This window comes from Passer montanus, unplaced genomic scaffold (genome assembly GCF_014805655.1).
Source record: "Passer montanus isolate IOZ18808 unplaced genomic scaffold, ASM1480565v1 scaffold82, whole genome shotgun sequence".
NCBI classification, from domain to species: domain Eukaryota; kingdom Metazoa; phylum Chordata; class Aves; order Passeriformes; family Passeridae; genus Passer; species Passer montanus.
In genome coordinates this window covers 1,424,690-1,437,372 of record NW_024373479.1, presented here as the reverse complement: position 1 = coordinate 1,437,372, position 12,683 = coordinate 1,424,690, and the positions used below count along the sequence as shown (strand labels likewise).

At 44.4% G+C, this 12,683-nt stretch overlaps 1 protein-coding gene across 2 annotated transcripts in view; it reads right to left on the bottom strand.

The window, feature by feature from the left end:
* The window catches only part of PPP2R5E (protein phosphatase 2 regulatory subunit B'epsilon), a 77,164-nt gene extending 69,919 nt beyond the window's left edge, over positions 1-7,245 (bottom strand). Inside the window, exons 1-2 of one of the 2 annotated variants that reach the window (XM_039732998.1) lie at positions 6,608-7,245; positions 3,864-4,027 (exon numbers count right to left, since the gene is read on the bottom strand). In XM_039732998.1, coding sequence (XP_039588932.1) covers positions 3,864-4,020 — 157 coding nt within the window. In that variant the 5' untranslated portion in view covers positions 4,021-4,027; positions 6,608-7,245. The remainder of the gene's footprint in view (positions 1-3,863; positions 4,028-6,607) is intronic. The other variant, XM_039732999.1, reaches the window with a different exon arrangement.
* Between the last annotated feature and the right edge of the window lie 5,438 nt (positions 7,246-12,683).

The following is a 12,683-nucleotide window of genomic DNA, read 5'->3' as shown; positions in this document are numbered from 1 at the left end:
TTTTCCTCTACAGAACAAGCTCAATTTGAGGCAAGCCACAAACCTGGTTAGCAAACCTGGGAGGGAATCTCAGGCACAGAGATGGAATTACAATCCCAAAAAAGAGCCCTTCACCAGGACTGCTCTGTCACAAGCCAGTTACACCTAAGGCACCTGTCAGCCTGGGTAATACCAGCAGCCTCTTCAAAGTAAAGCCAAAATCCATCATGCACTGCAAGAAACACCAGGGAAAAGCATGCAACCTTCAAAAAATGCATGTGAGAAACGTACAGAAGAGCACACCCAGGCAAAATGCAACTGTGCCACAACTCCCATGTGCACTTCCCATCGCATTCCTCGGCACTTGAAACAAGGGAGAAAACACTGGGTTTAAAGTGTTACATTGTACATTCGTTAGATTTTAAAAGATAACATCAATTCAGATTTAGTCACAATGTAATAAATAAAAATATAATGAAATCATCTAAAAATTTAAGTCTTTACTCAAGGCAAACAGCAGTTTTTTGACTTGGGGTTTTTCAAAACCTCAACTCAGCCCAGCACAGCCTCAGAAAGAACACCTTGCTTTCCAAATACATTAAATGTTTGTTTACAAACTGATACAATACACACGTGATTTTTTTAAAAAAATATGAGAGCAACAACTTCATTTCTCTATACTTTTTTTTTCCTGAAATGAGCAACACTGAAAATTCCAGTTGTTTTCATTCCATTTCTTAAATAGCAGCTTATCCTTCAGACAGCATCAAAACACAGCATCTCTCTTATTTTTCTTTCCCAAAATATTTTTATTACCGAATGAACAACAACAAGACTGGCTCATCTATCTGTTTTTGCAATACAGGCGTGTATACTCACAGAAGGCAACAGACTGCATTAAAACACTACCAAAACAAGCCATTTCACTATATGTGACTCTGCCCCCAGGGAAAGGAAGGAGAGCAGATAAGATGTGACAGATGTGCAGTCACGTCACTTAATACACTACTGGAAGGTGCTCAGATCATTATGGTGACAGGCAGAGTATAAAAACTTGCAAGGAATGGACCAAGCAGTTACCCAGTTTTCTGCATACATGATTCTTGTAATAACAGAAGATACTGAAGGCCATAAAGTGCTGTTTGAGATAAAGCAGCCTGCTGATGTCAGTATGCAATATATCCACCCAAAAAAATTTAAAAAAAATAATAGAAGGGAGCACAGCATGTTTGTGTAAGCAAAACCCCTCCATGATGCATATCAAATACTTCTGATGAGTATGAATTTGAGGTCTGTCCTCTAAAAATTTCCCATATTGAAATACTTCTGAAGAGGTTTAATTAAACTTGAAATTTACCCAATTGCACATCTCCAAACTAAGTTCAGTTTTCTGAGACTTTAAAAGGCTACTTTGCTGGTATCTCTTCTCTATTTGGGTTTAAAAGACAAAATCTGCCAGGATAAAACTGGAAATCATACAGTTACTGGACAGAAGGAATAGGACTGGTCACTTGTTGGAAAGTGAGAGTAACCATAAGAGTTTAAAAATAATCAGGACATTCATTAAATTGGTCAAGAAAAGCATGAAAAACACAGGAGAAAATAATTTCCTCACTTCTTGCAGACTTAACAATCCTGAATGTTACAAATATTAATGTAGGTCAAGAGTATTTCCAAACAGCAGCATGATTTTTAGCTGCCAGTGTCCCTTCTGCAGGGACCAACAGCTCAGCTGTTTAGAGATTCTTAGGCCCAAATCCCACAAATTAATCTGCACAGGTAGATCCCTGTGCCTCTGGGAATCCGTATTGAGGGGAAACCAACTCCCAGGATCACATTCTTAATTTGAAGCTGGACCACTGTAACTCATTATGACATTAATCATAAATGTCTCACCAACACTCTCTGCTCCCCATCTGTTTGTTTTATCTTATTATAGTTTTATATCTCAATCCTCAGGACTGGCTGCAGTAGTCAAATTAAGCACCTGGACACGCCTGTGTTTCTGCAAGGTGAGGTTCTCACTGTTTTACTTATGCTTGTGCCCATGCCTGGTTTACTCCCTGAATGGGACTGCAGAATAGAGTGAAATAATTACAACAATAATTTCTTCATTTGTACGAATCCAAATCCAAATGTTTTCCACTAATCCCATCGTTTAAGCCAAAGGATAAAGTCCAGTCACCTTCCGAAATGCAACAACTAGCATGAAATAACCTGCATATCAAAAATTACCTGAAAAAGTGTAAAACTGAGCTTTCAGATTATTTGAAAGAAGTATTTGCTTCTTTAACATATTGTCACAAAACAACAGAAGAGTTTAACAACAAAGAGAAAAAAAAAAATTTAGAATCACAGAATAACCTGAGTTGAAAGGAACCCACAGGATCATTGAAGTCCAACTCCTGGCCCTGCACAGGATCATCCAAAGAATCACAAATAATATTCACTGCAGACTACAAAGTCAAATCCAATGGCACCAACCAACCCTAAACTGAGAAATACTGGATAAAATTCACCACCAGGCACAGTGCAGGGGGGCTGGGTGCACATTTCACTTGACTCAGGATATTCCATTTGTGCATTCTTACAGGGAGCCACAGAAAGAACCCCACAATACTGCAATGACAGGTCCACTGGAATTAATCCTAGAATCCTACTTTTAATTAAATTTAAAGACCCACATTAGGCTGAGAGATTTTTGGGGAGTTTGGCATTTGTTGAGGTTTTTGTTTTTGCAACTACTGCATCCTTATGAAGTGGGGTTGTGAACTAACCAAAGTGCAGCTCCATATTTGTTACATATTTCAATGCTCTGATTAACAGATTTGTCAAACAAGGTAGATGAGAGAACTATAGATGGGGAATCCCCATAGAGATGGGGAATATACTTGCCCCAAAAGGAAGAAAAGGGACAGACACAGTACTAAACCTAATAAACTTCCTATTTTCCAGAATTATCAGCACCAGCCATGCCTATTTTCACTACTCAAGGTAGAAATGAAGAATAGCAATGAAAAAAATACACAGAAGTAAATAAACCATTTGAGAAGTTAGTGTTGAAGACTTCTGAAAGGTGATTTCCCCTTCCTCACCAGACATTCGAGAGGTGCTCTTGACCCCTGGATTTGTTCTGAAATTCAGTGACAACTGGAATTCAGGGGAAGCAGTCAAGGTATCACAGAGATATTGGCACCCTTTTAAGAGCAGTATGCTGGATCATATTTTTCCTTCTCCAATCAGAGGTTAAATCTGCCAGCAGAAACTCAACCAGCAGTGGCATATGCAAGATCTCACAACAGTAGGGCCTTGCCCAAGACCAGATTGGCAGCATCTTTCCCCTTGGGAGGCTGCAGCTCATGGGACCTTTCCATTTCAAAATCCAGCAGAAGGCAGGACCTGGGAGCTATCCATGCACAAATGGTATGAGAGGGGATCCCATCTCCTCTCTTGCTGTAGGGACTGCAGTTGGCACCACTACCACAGGGTGCAGATCCACACACCAAGGAAAGATACTAAAAAGCAGTTTCCTTCAGCTCACAAGTCCATTTACCCTTACCAAAATTACTGCTGATTTATGTCAGCTGCTGAGGATTCACAAACCAGAACACTCCTGCACAAAGACTGAGAGCCTTGAAAATTCAAGTCGTGGTAGGGGTTAATATCAGCATTTGAAACTGTCAAAAGTATTGCAAACAATTACCACACCCTCAAGTCACAGATAAAATATTTTGTAGAGCTTAAATACATATATATCTGGCATGAAACATTTCTCAATGCCTGCAAAATTTCCCTGTGATTCCTGACAATAGAATACTTTGATTTTCGAAGTCAGTTGTAGAGCAAAAATTGTTTTATTTATTAAAAACTGTGTTTGATCTTACCTTTCAGCAGAGGCAGTGGAGTTAACTCGATAGGCTTGCCCTGAGACCTGAACTGGGAGGAGCTTTGTGACCTCTTCTGTCTGGCTTTTCTGACGGACTTCCGAGAAAATCCGTCTACTTTATCCACTGATGGAGGAGTAGTTGGTGCTGAGGACATATCCCTACTGAAGGAAAGCACGTGTTAAAAATGTGTTCCAAATGAGTGAAACAGGTAGAGAATAATCTAAACTTTCCAAATATCTTCTTCCTGCTCTGCTCTCCTGCTGACAACTCACATAGATAAACTGTTGAGAGATCTAACCCATCTTATGGATGGAATAAACTCAATGGAACTTAATTATTCGTGTAGTAATTCCTCTTGCTTACTTTTTGATCTGTGTCTCCCATTTGCCAAAAATTTCAGACCTAATGCTGAAATCACTGCATTCAGAACTTCATCAGAGCAGAACTTCATACACCTGCAGACCTGACTGTAGCTTTAAATTATGCATTCCTTGGGATGAAGTCATTTCAACTTGCTCTGCTAAGAATGGGTACACAAAAAGGCACAGATGGTTTTTTGGCATTAAGGTTACCTATATGCACAGGACAGAACAAAAACTCCATTTATTTGCCACACCTACATACAAGATTTTATAGAAATTTAGGAAAGGACAGTAAAAACGTTATAGTAGAAACGTTTCACAATTTCACTAACACTGACAAACTGTGCATGTTACTTCTTTATTCTCCACTTCAGAAACACTCAGTTATTTTCCTGTGAGTGCCTTTGCATGTAGTTATTCCATGTCCTGGCATTTCTGGACGACTGGCAGTGTGGTAGCAGTAGCTGCTCTAAGGGCATGAGACAGACAAGGTTTGCAGGGAGAGGCAGAGAGCCAAAAAAGGCTTCTGCAAGCAAAAGTTTGTTTGTTTCCCAACTTCAGGTGGCCTAAGCAATGGGCATTGCTTCTTCCTACAAAACCTGCCTTGGTGGTACTCCTGCAGCTGATTCTGTACCACTAGCAAACACTGAATTAATACATCCAGCTGTTTTATTTACCAGCCTGGTCCTGTCTCTTAAAAAGGCCCATCAGAGCTTGATGAAATACATGAGTAATACCCAAGGGAGAGGAGACAGGAGGAATTCAGGCCTACACGTTACAAGCAGCTCGGTGCACAGCTAACTCCAGCAGCCTCATCTGCACTAATGACTGCACCATTAACGAGGGCAGCTCCGTCCATTTCGGCCAGGACAGGCACCCGGGCAAAGTTAAGCATCGGCGTAAGCACTTGCAGGATCAGGGTCTTAGAGCATGTCCTTGGAAAGCATTACTCATCCTCAATGTCTGTTGACTTCAATTACAGAAGTGACTCGTGTGCTACAAGAAGTTGATTCCACAACATACAGAACACTTTCGAGTAGCTATTATTTTTATTGAAATAGCTGGTGTGCTTTGTAGATTTCTAAATCCACTGAAACAGGCATTATTTGGGTTTGTCTTTTGTAAGAAAAGCTTTCGAAAGCATCATTTGTTGCAACAGTGTAAACAAGCTCTAAAAGATAAGAACTATTTAATGCAAAATTACATATAGGTGCATTGAATCCATCAAAAAAATGGAGTATAAACTCCATAGCTTCTTCAAGAAAGCATGTGCAGCACCCAGAAGCTGAACTGTGAAGCTGGCATTACAATAATGAAAAAAACCTTATTCCATCTTTTTGATTTCTCCTGAGGTATTCTTTCACTACCAGCTTAGGCTTTCTAAATATAATATACTATCAGCAACATGAACCCGTACCTTAAACTGGTCTTGTTTATCACCCGGGCAAGAAAAAAAAAAAAAAGCCACCATCACCAGGGCATTCAGGCCCCAGCCAAGATTAATAAATAAAAAAGTCAGATAAACTGGAATAGAATGGCCTGTACTTTAGTAACCCACTTCTAAGATTTCAACAGTCCGCCAAAAAACACACAAAGTTACCTGTTACATAAACCAAATTCTGAGTATATCAGCAAAAATATATTCCCTAAACCTGAATCGGTTTGGCCCTGTCTCATCTCATCAGAAAGCTTCCCCTCCTCATCACGTGCATCATTGAAGTGTAACCATCCCTGCAGAAATGTTTGCACGCTCTCTCCAAATTAAATTACAAAAAATAATAAAAATAGTAATAATGGACAGCAACTAAAGTAGATCACTTAAACTGCAGGATCATTGTGTCAGCAAGGAGCTTTACTGACACTTCTCTGCTGTAAATTTAGTAACAGTTTCCCTAACCTGCTTTATAAATTATTAAAATCTAATTCTAATTCAACAAGACTACATCCAGCCTAACAACCTTACAGTAAACACTGATCTTTTTTTTCGCCCCTCCAAATGAACATTCGCTGCCCCGCATACACTATCACAGGGAAATACTCTGTTTCCACCAACACTGGGGGGGGAGGGGGGGAATAAAGCCCGAGATTATTTATTGTGTGCGAGGGGGAAAGCTGCAAACCCGGCCACCGCTTCCTCCGCTCCATTCCCCGAGTATTTTGGTAAATACGAAGCCACGCTCATCAGATCCGCCGGTCCCGGGGGTGGGGGAGCTGGGGGGGGGGAAGTGAAAATACCGACGGCTATCGGCGGGGAAGGGAGCAGAGGCGCAATTATCCGCTCTCGGCTGTCATTTCCAGACGGGATCTCCGCAGCTGGAACATGTCCTCCCGCAGCCCCCCGCGCCGCCTCCCGCACCGCCGGGCCGCCGATGGAGTTACCTTGGCGCTCCCGGCAGAGAAGCAGGAGACGGAGGGAGGCGGCGGCGGCCTTGGCGGAGCGCGGCCGATGCCTGGCGGCGGCGGCGGCCCGAGTGCGGTTCTCGCCGGGCTCGGTCGCTGCCGCGGCGGCGCAGGAGCCCTGTAGGCCTCGGCCTCGGCGGCGGCGGCAGCGCGGCCTCCCCGGCGCAGGGCGGCGTCGGCGGCGGGTTCAGGCGCGGGCGGCTCCGCTCAGTCCCGTGCACTCCCCGCTGCCTGCGGTGCTGCTGCCTCTTCACATTCCCGGAGAAGGGCCCTGCGAGGCGGGAGGCAGCCGAGCCGAGCCGAGGGGGAGCGGCGGGCGCGGGGTGGGGGGGCAGTGCCGGGCAGGGCGGGGAGCGCTGCTGTTCCGCCGGCGGCTGGCGCGGGGGAGAGCGAGCGGGGGGTCCCGGTGGGCGTCGGGGTCTCGCTCCTATTGTGGCTCTCAGCGGGCTCCGGCCATGGCACTCGCTCGCACGCACTCGCTCTTCGCTCACAACCGAGCGCGCTGCTGCCACCGCCCCCCGCCCGCGGACCGCCCCCGACCGCCCACCGGAGCCGCCGCCGGGACGCGCCGCCTCAGTGGCGCCCGGAGCCGCCTTGGCCGCCGGGACCGCCGGGAAAGGGCCGCCCCCTCCCCGGCAGCGCGGCCCCGCCGTCCCTCGCCGCTCTCGCCGCTCTCGGCTCTCTCGCCCGCGCGTCGCTCGCATCCGTCGCCCGGGCGAGCGGCGGGGCCCGTCGGCTGAGCAGTAAAACCCGGCGCTGCTGAGGGGAAACCGCGCTCAGGCTGAGGTAAAGCCCCGTCGGAGCCTCTCGGGGGGCACAGAGCCGCTTCTTCCCGCGGCGGACTGCGGGCGAGGGGCCGGAGGGACGGACCCGGCAGCTCCCTGCCTTGGGAAGCAGCCGCTGCACCCCTCACTCATCTCTGCTGCCCTTGGGTTTCTTAGCTCAGTGTGTGAGCGCTGTCTGCTTTTTTCTTTTTTTTTATTTCTTTTTTTTTATTTTTGCCCCCAAGTATATTTATATGTACTTGTAACCAGGGACCAGCACAAGGACTGCTTGTAGATAGCATAGTTAAATATGGTAAATTTTGTTTAAATTTGTCTACCCGATGGCTTGGTGTTTGATGGTTTTGGTGTGTTTGGTTTTGCTGGGTTTTTTTCCCAAAATGCATGTAATGGCTACAGGGTGAGGAAGCTGGGCGAGGGTCTGCGGCACACAGGTCCTGTGAGGAGCAGCTGAGGGAGCTGGGGGTGTTTAGTCTGGAGAGGAGGAGGCTCAGGGGTGGTTTTAGTGCTCTGCAACTCCCTGAAAGGAGGTGTAGCCAGGGGTTTGGTCTCTTCTCCCTCAGACAAGTGACAGAAATGAAGGGACACAGTAGGGGATGTCAGGGAACGTCCCTGCTGAGCCAGGGGAGGTTTAGGTTGGACATTAGAAAGAATTATCTGTGCAGGAAGGGTAATTAGACATTGGAATGGTCTGCCCAGGGAGATCGGCGGAGTTGGTGTCCCTGGAGGTGTTTAAGGAAAGACTGGATGTGCCATGGTCTGGTTGACAAGGTGGTGTTCAGTCATGGATCTCAGATGTCCCTTCCAACCTGACTGTGTGATTCTCTAATGGTGTTAATATAAATGTTCTGTTTTAAAAGTTGACATCTGTGAGTAGCAGCCCTCCTACGTTGATATGATGAAATCCCTGTGATGAACAGTCTTTTTTTTTTAAAGAAATTAGCTCAAAGGCAGTTTGAGAGCTGGTTGCTTTGGTGGGTCAGCCACATCCCTGCTGTTTGTGCAGGTACTGAACCCTCTCAACATTCCTAACCCTGCAAAGGATATCTAGTTGTTGTCCTACTCAGCTTCCTGACTCAGCTTTTGGCATAACGGAGGAAGTGAGACTGTGTCAGACTTGATTTAAAGTCATTTAGGCTGTTGTCAAACTGCTTTCAAAACTGCTAATTTTCAGCCAGTTCCCTGGTCCAGCTCCCACTGAGGAACCTGCAACACTACTTAAAAGCTCATGGCCACTGAAGTATAACTGTAATGGATGTGAGTGGTTTTACCTCAAAATGCCTCTTTATATCTTAAGATAAATGCCTCCCCTATATTTTTTTTTTACCTATAGACAAAGCAATTTTGCTTCCTTTCAATCCTTTTTGGTGTGGCACAGTTTTAAACCTCTTAAGATGCTTATGTCTTCTCCTTGCATTGTCTCAAAATCATTCATGTATTTTTTTTTTCAACTGTAGCACCCAAGACTGGACACTACTAAAATTAAGGCCTCAACAAGGCCAGCATCTGCTGTCCTGCCTGTCACAGACCCCATTCCTGTTCACACATGCCAGTACAAATGCTTTTGAGTCAATCTGATCTATTCACAATCTTGCTGACCTGTTTTACCCCCGCATCCATTTCTGCTGACCTCCCAAGCCAGGTATTTCTCCCTCAAGTAGACAGTAATGCTGCTTGAGAAATTATTTCCTGCAACAGCCTAATGCTATGCCTTCATTTTTATTTTATAATCAAGCAGTCAAGACATCTTTCAAAATGAAATTCCAAGTGATATTAAGTCAGAGAACTGTAGAATTTGTCATCCTCTGTAAATCGATTGCACTTCTGGGAAGGATTGTATTTAAAAAAGCAAAACTAAGATTGAACTGTGCCACAGTTACAGAAGGGTTGTGTAACTCTGAGTTTAGAAGAGTGAATTGTACATATTTGTAGACATTTAAAATTTTAAATTTTCTTAAACTAAACCAGCTAAAATAATCTAAATGCAAACAAGGGTGGATAACAAAGAATGTGGGTCGGAGTTATACCAATACAAGGTAAAATATGGCAAAAACAGTGTAATGTCCCATTAGTGAGGGACAGAACCTGTATTTGTATGTGTTTTGCTATTCCATGTGCTTAATTCTGATAGCTCAGAATTCCTCAGTTGTGCTCACTGTCCTGTGTGCTGCTTTTGATGTGAACAGTGCAGTGAGCAGCTCATAAAGCTACTGGCAGCATGCTCTGCAGAAGGGAGGTTCTAGCACAGCCTGATGGCTACACTGGCACTTTAGGTGCAGTTGAGCAAGTCATTTTACATGATTGTACTTCAGTTTTCCTAGTGTGAGATTAATCCATCTTTGTAAAACACCAAGTATCTAAAACTGAAGCCTGTGATGTGGGTATCTATTAAAATAACTGCCATAGAAGGGATAAAAATCAACAGTGCTGTCCAAGTCCACTGTCCAGTGTGCACAGATGTTTTTACCCTTCATTCTGACTTTGTATAATAACTACAGAATTAGTTCTTCAGTACAGCTGAACAAGCTGGTAAATAATGCATTCAGCTAAATAATTTCTTAGATGGTCATCATGTAGTCTGGTTGGTCCATTTTGGCTGTGTAAAGCATTTTTCTGATGTGTTTTATATCAGATGATGTTTGGACAGTAACAATTCAAGAAAAAAATACAGGCTTTATCAGGAAATAAACAGAAATCTTACCTTTTCTTTATCATGTGGCCATCAGATTTTATGCAGTGGGCTTCCCATTTATTTCCTGGTCGCTTTCTTTTTTCTGCTTTAATCTGTGAAGTCCTCATCTGTGGTGAGATTTCAGAGCACAACATAAGGTATGAATGTAAAACTGCTGATGTTTCAGAGGGATACTGTTACTTGTCCTTCTCCTATTCTCTGTTTAGCCTGTATTTTTTAAGAATTGCTACTTTGAAAATGGTTATGTGAATCCCAAACAGAGATGGAGAAGAACGGAGTACTGCAGGTATTTTATATAGGTGTGTATCTGTATGTGTTTATGTATGTGTTTGTATAAATACATGTAATACCAATTTGCAGGAATAAAAATTAACTTTCCTCAGATAAAAGTTCACATGACCAACATCTCCTATACAAGTGTGTGGGCATATATATGAAAATGTGTGCACATTCAGTACCTGCAGCCCCTCCTGGAGATCTACAAGCAATAATAAATCCTTTTGATCAGTGGTTTTCCATTGCTATCAAAGGTACAAGACAAACCTATTCTTTTTAAAACTTACACTGCCTCACTCTCCTACAAAAGGGCTTTTTAAAAATAGCTGGAAAGGAATTTTCAGGGCCAGCTCCTCACCAGTTCAGCTCTGCTTTTTAGCACCCAGACAGTTGGAACAGCAGTCAAGAGCCCTCCAGAACAGAGATTTTTGTACCAGTGACTCAGATTTGTGCCACTTCACGTTTTTTTGTGTGTCTGTAGTTCCACTATAGACCATCTGTTATGGCCACCCAGGCAAGAATACAGGAGCTCTCATCCACATTGGCATTCTGCTCTTTGCAGAGCAGCTTATCAAACAGGATTGCTGCAGAGATACCACTGTGCAAGTCCTGCTGTATTGAGTGATAAACATAAATGGATCTAGCTGGAGCTTGTTTCACCTGGCACATGTGACATCTATTTGTCTACAGGAAGGGTCACATAATGCTCCATTAAAGGATCTCCTGTATGTCAAAGGGAGCATTATCAGGGAACCATGGGATTAGTCCAGATATTCCCTGTTCCAATACTAGGAAACAAGGAAAGACTTGATCTCCCCAGAGAACTAATTATTCAGACCATCAGGAATAAGACCAGCCAGAGAAAGTGTTATGGGGGAAGCAGCAAAGCTGTTTGAAGAGGCAAATCAGCATCTGAACAAGGCTTTTCTGATACATCTTTTAACAAAAATGAACACTGTGGAATACAGCATCATAGTAATTGTCCTGCTCCATCACTGTGATTGAAAGGGCACAATCTGAGACTTTTTTGCTTACTTTGGAATCCAATTCACGTGTAACAAGAAAGCATTCTGCTTAAGTCTGTTCTGATTCATGGTTTTGGTTTTGGGGAGGAGTGGTGTGGCTTTTAGGCAGTGTTTGCAATTGCCATACCAAGTTTCTCTAGCAATAAGCAAGTGCTTAGTTACAGTTTCCTCCTGCTCCTCCTCATATCAGCTGTGCCATGGCACTGTCAGTGCCCTCAGGAACTGAATTCCTGGTGCGTGTGGGGTAAGCACTTTAGGGTCATAGACACAACCAACAGAATGGGAACTAATTCTTCCTCTCTGTTTATAGACACTGCGTCATTTGAGGTCTGTTTCTGTAGTCAACATGGCAAGATAAGTAGGAGCTTGCTCACCTTGGCAGCTGGCTAGCTGCCTCCTCCAGCACAGCACTGCTCTCTCTTATTCCCCAATTCATGGGTCTGGTCCTGCTTTGTTCCCTTCCCCCAGCATCTTAACTTGCCTCCAGGCCCCAGGCACTCCTTTAAGCCAAGTTTTGTGAATTTTTTTGTTCTCTTTCCTTCGCTGCCCGTTTACCTCTTACCTTCCTCAGGCCTTGCGCTCCACTGCTGGGCCAACTCCCTCCCCAACTGTCCCTGCCCGCCCCAACTGTCACCTGCAACGGCCTCAGAAGGTTCTGGTGCTGCCCCTGCTCCCAGGGCAGCACCCACAGGGCACCTGAAACTGCCTGGAAACAGCCACGTCTGTTATGTGGTCCCCTGGGGGATGTCAGAGTCTCAGGTGAAACGAGCTCAGCTTCTGCGCTTTGCTTTGTGATCAAGTCTCCTTCAAGGACCTGAAAGGATCTACAAGAAAGATGGAGAGGGATATTTTGGAGAGCATGAAGTGACAGGACAAGGGGGAATGGCTTCAAGCTGAAAGAGGATGGGTTTAGATTATGTATTACAAAAAAATTCCTTACTCTGAGGGTGCTGGCACAGGTTGTCCAGAGCAGCTGTGGCTGCCCCATCCCAGCAGTGTTCAAAGCCAGGTTGGATGGGGCTTGGAGCAGCCTGGCGTGGTGGAAATTGTCCCTGCCTATGGCATTGGGTTGGAACAAGATAATCTTTCAGGTCTCTCTCAACTCAAACCATTCCTTGGTTCCCTCTCCTCAGTTATCTCTGCATTTAATGTATTAAAAACCAATATATGCTCTACCATAAAACCATCCTGTTCAAGTGAGCACCTTCAGTTGTGGCCCAGCTTCCTACTTACAACACCACCTTGGAAAGAACAAATAAAGAGTAAAATATCTCTCTGTG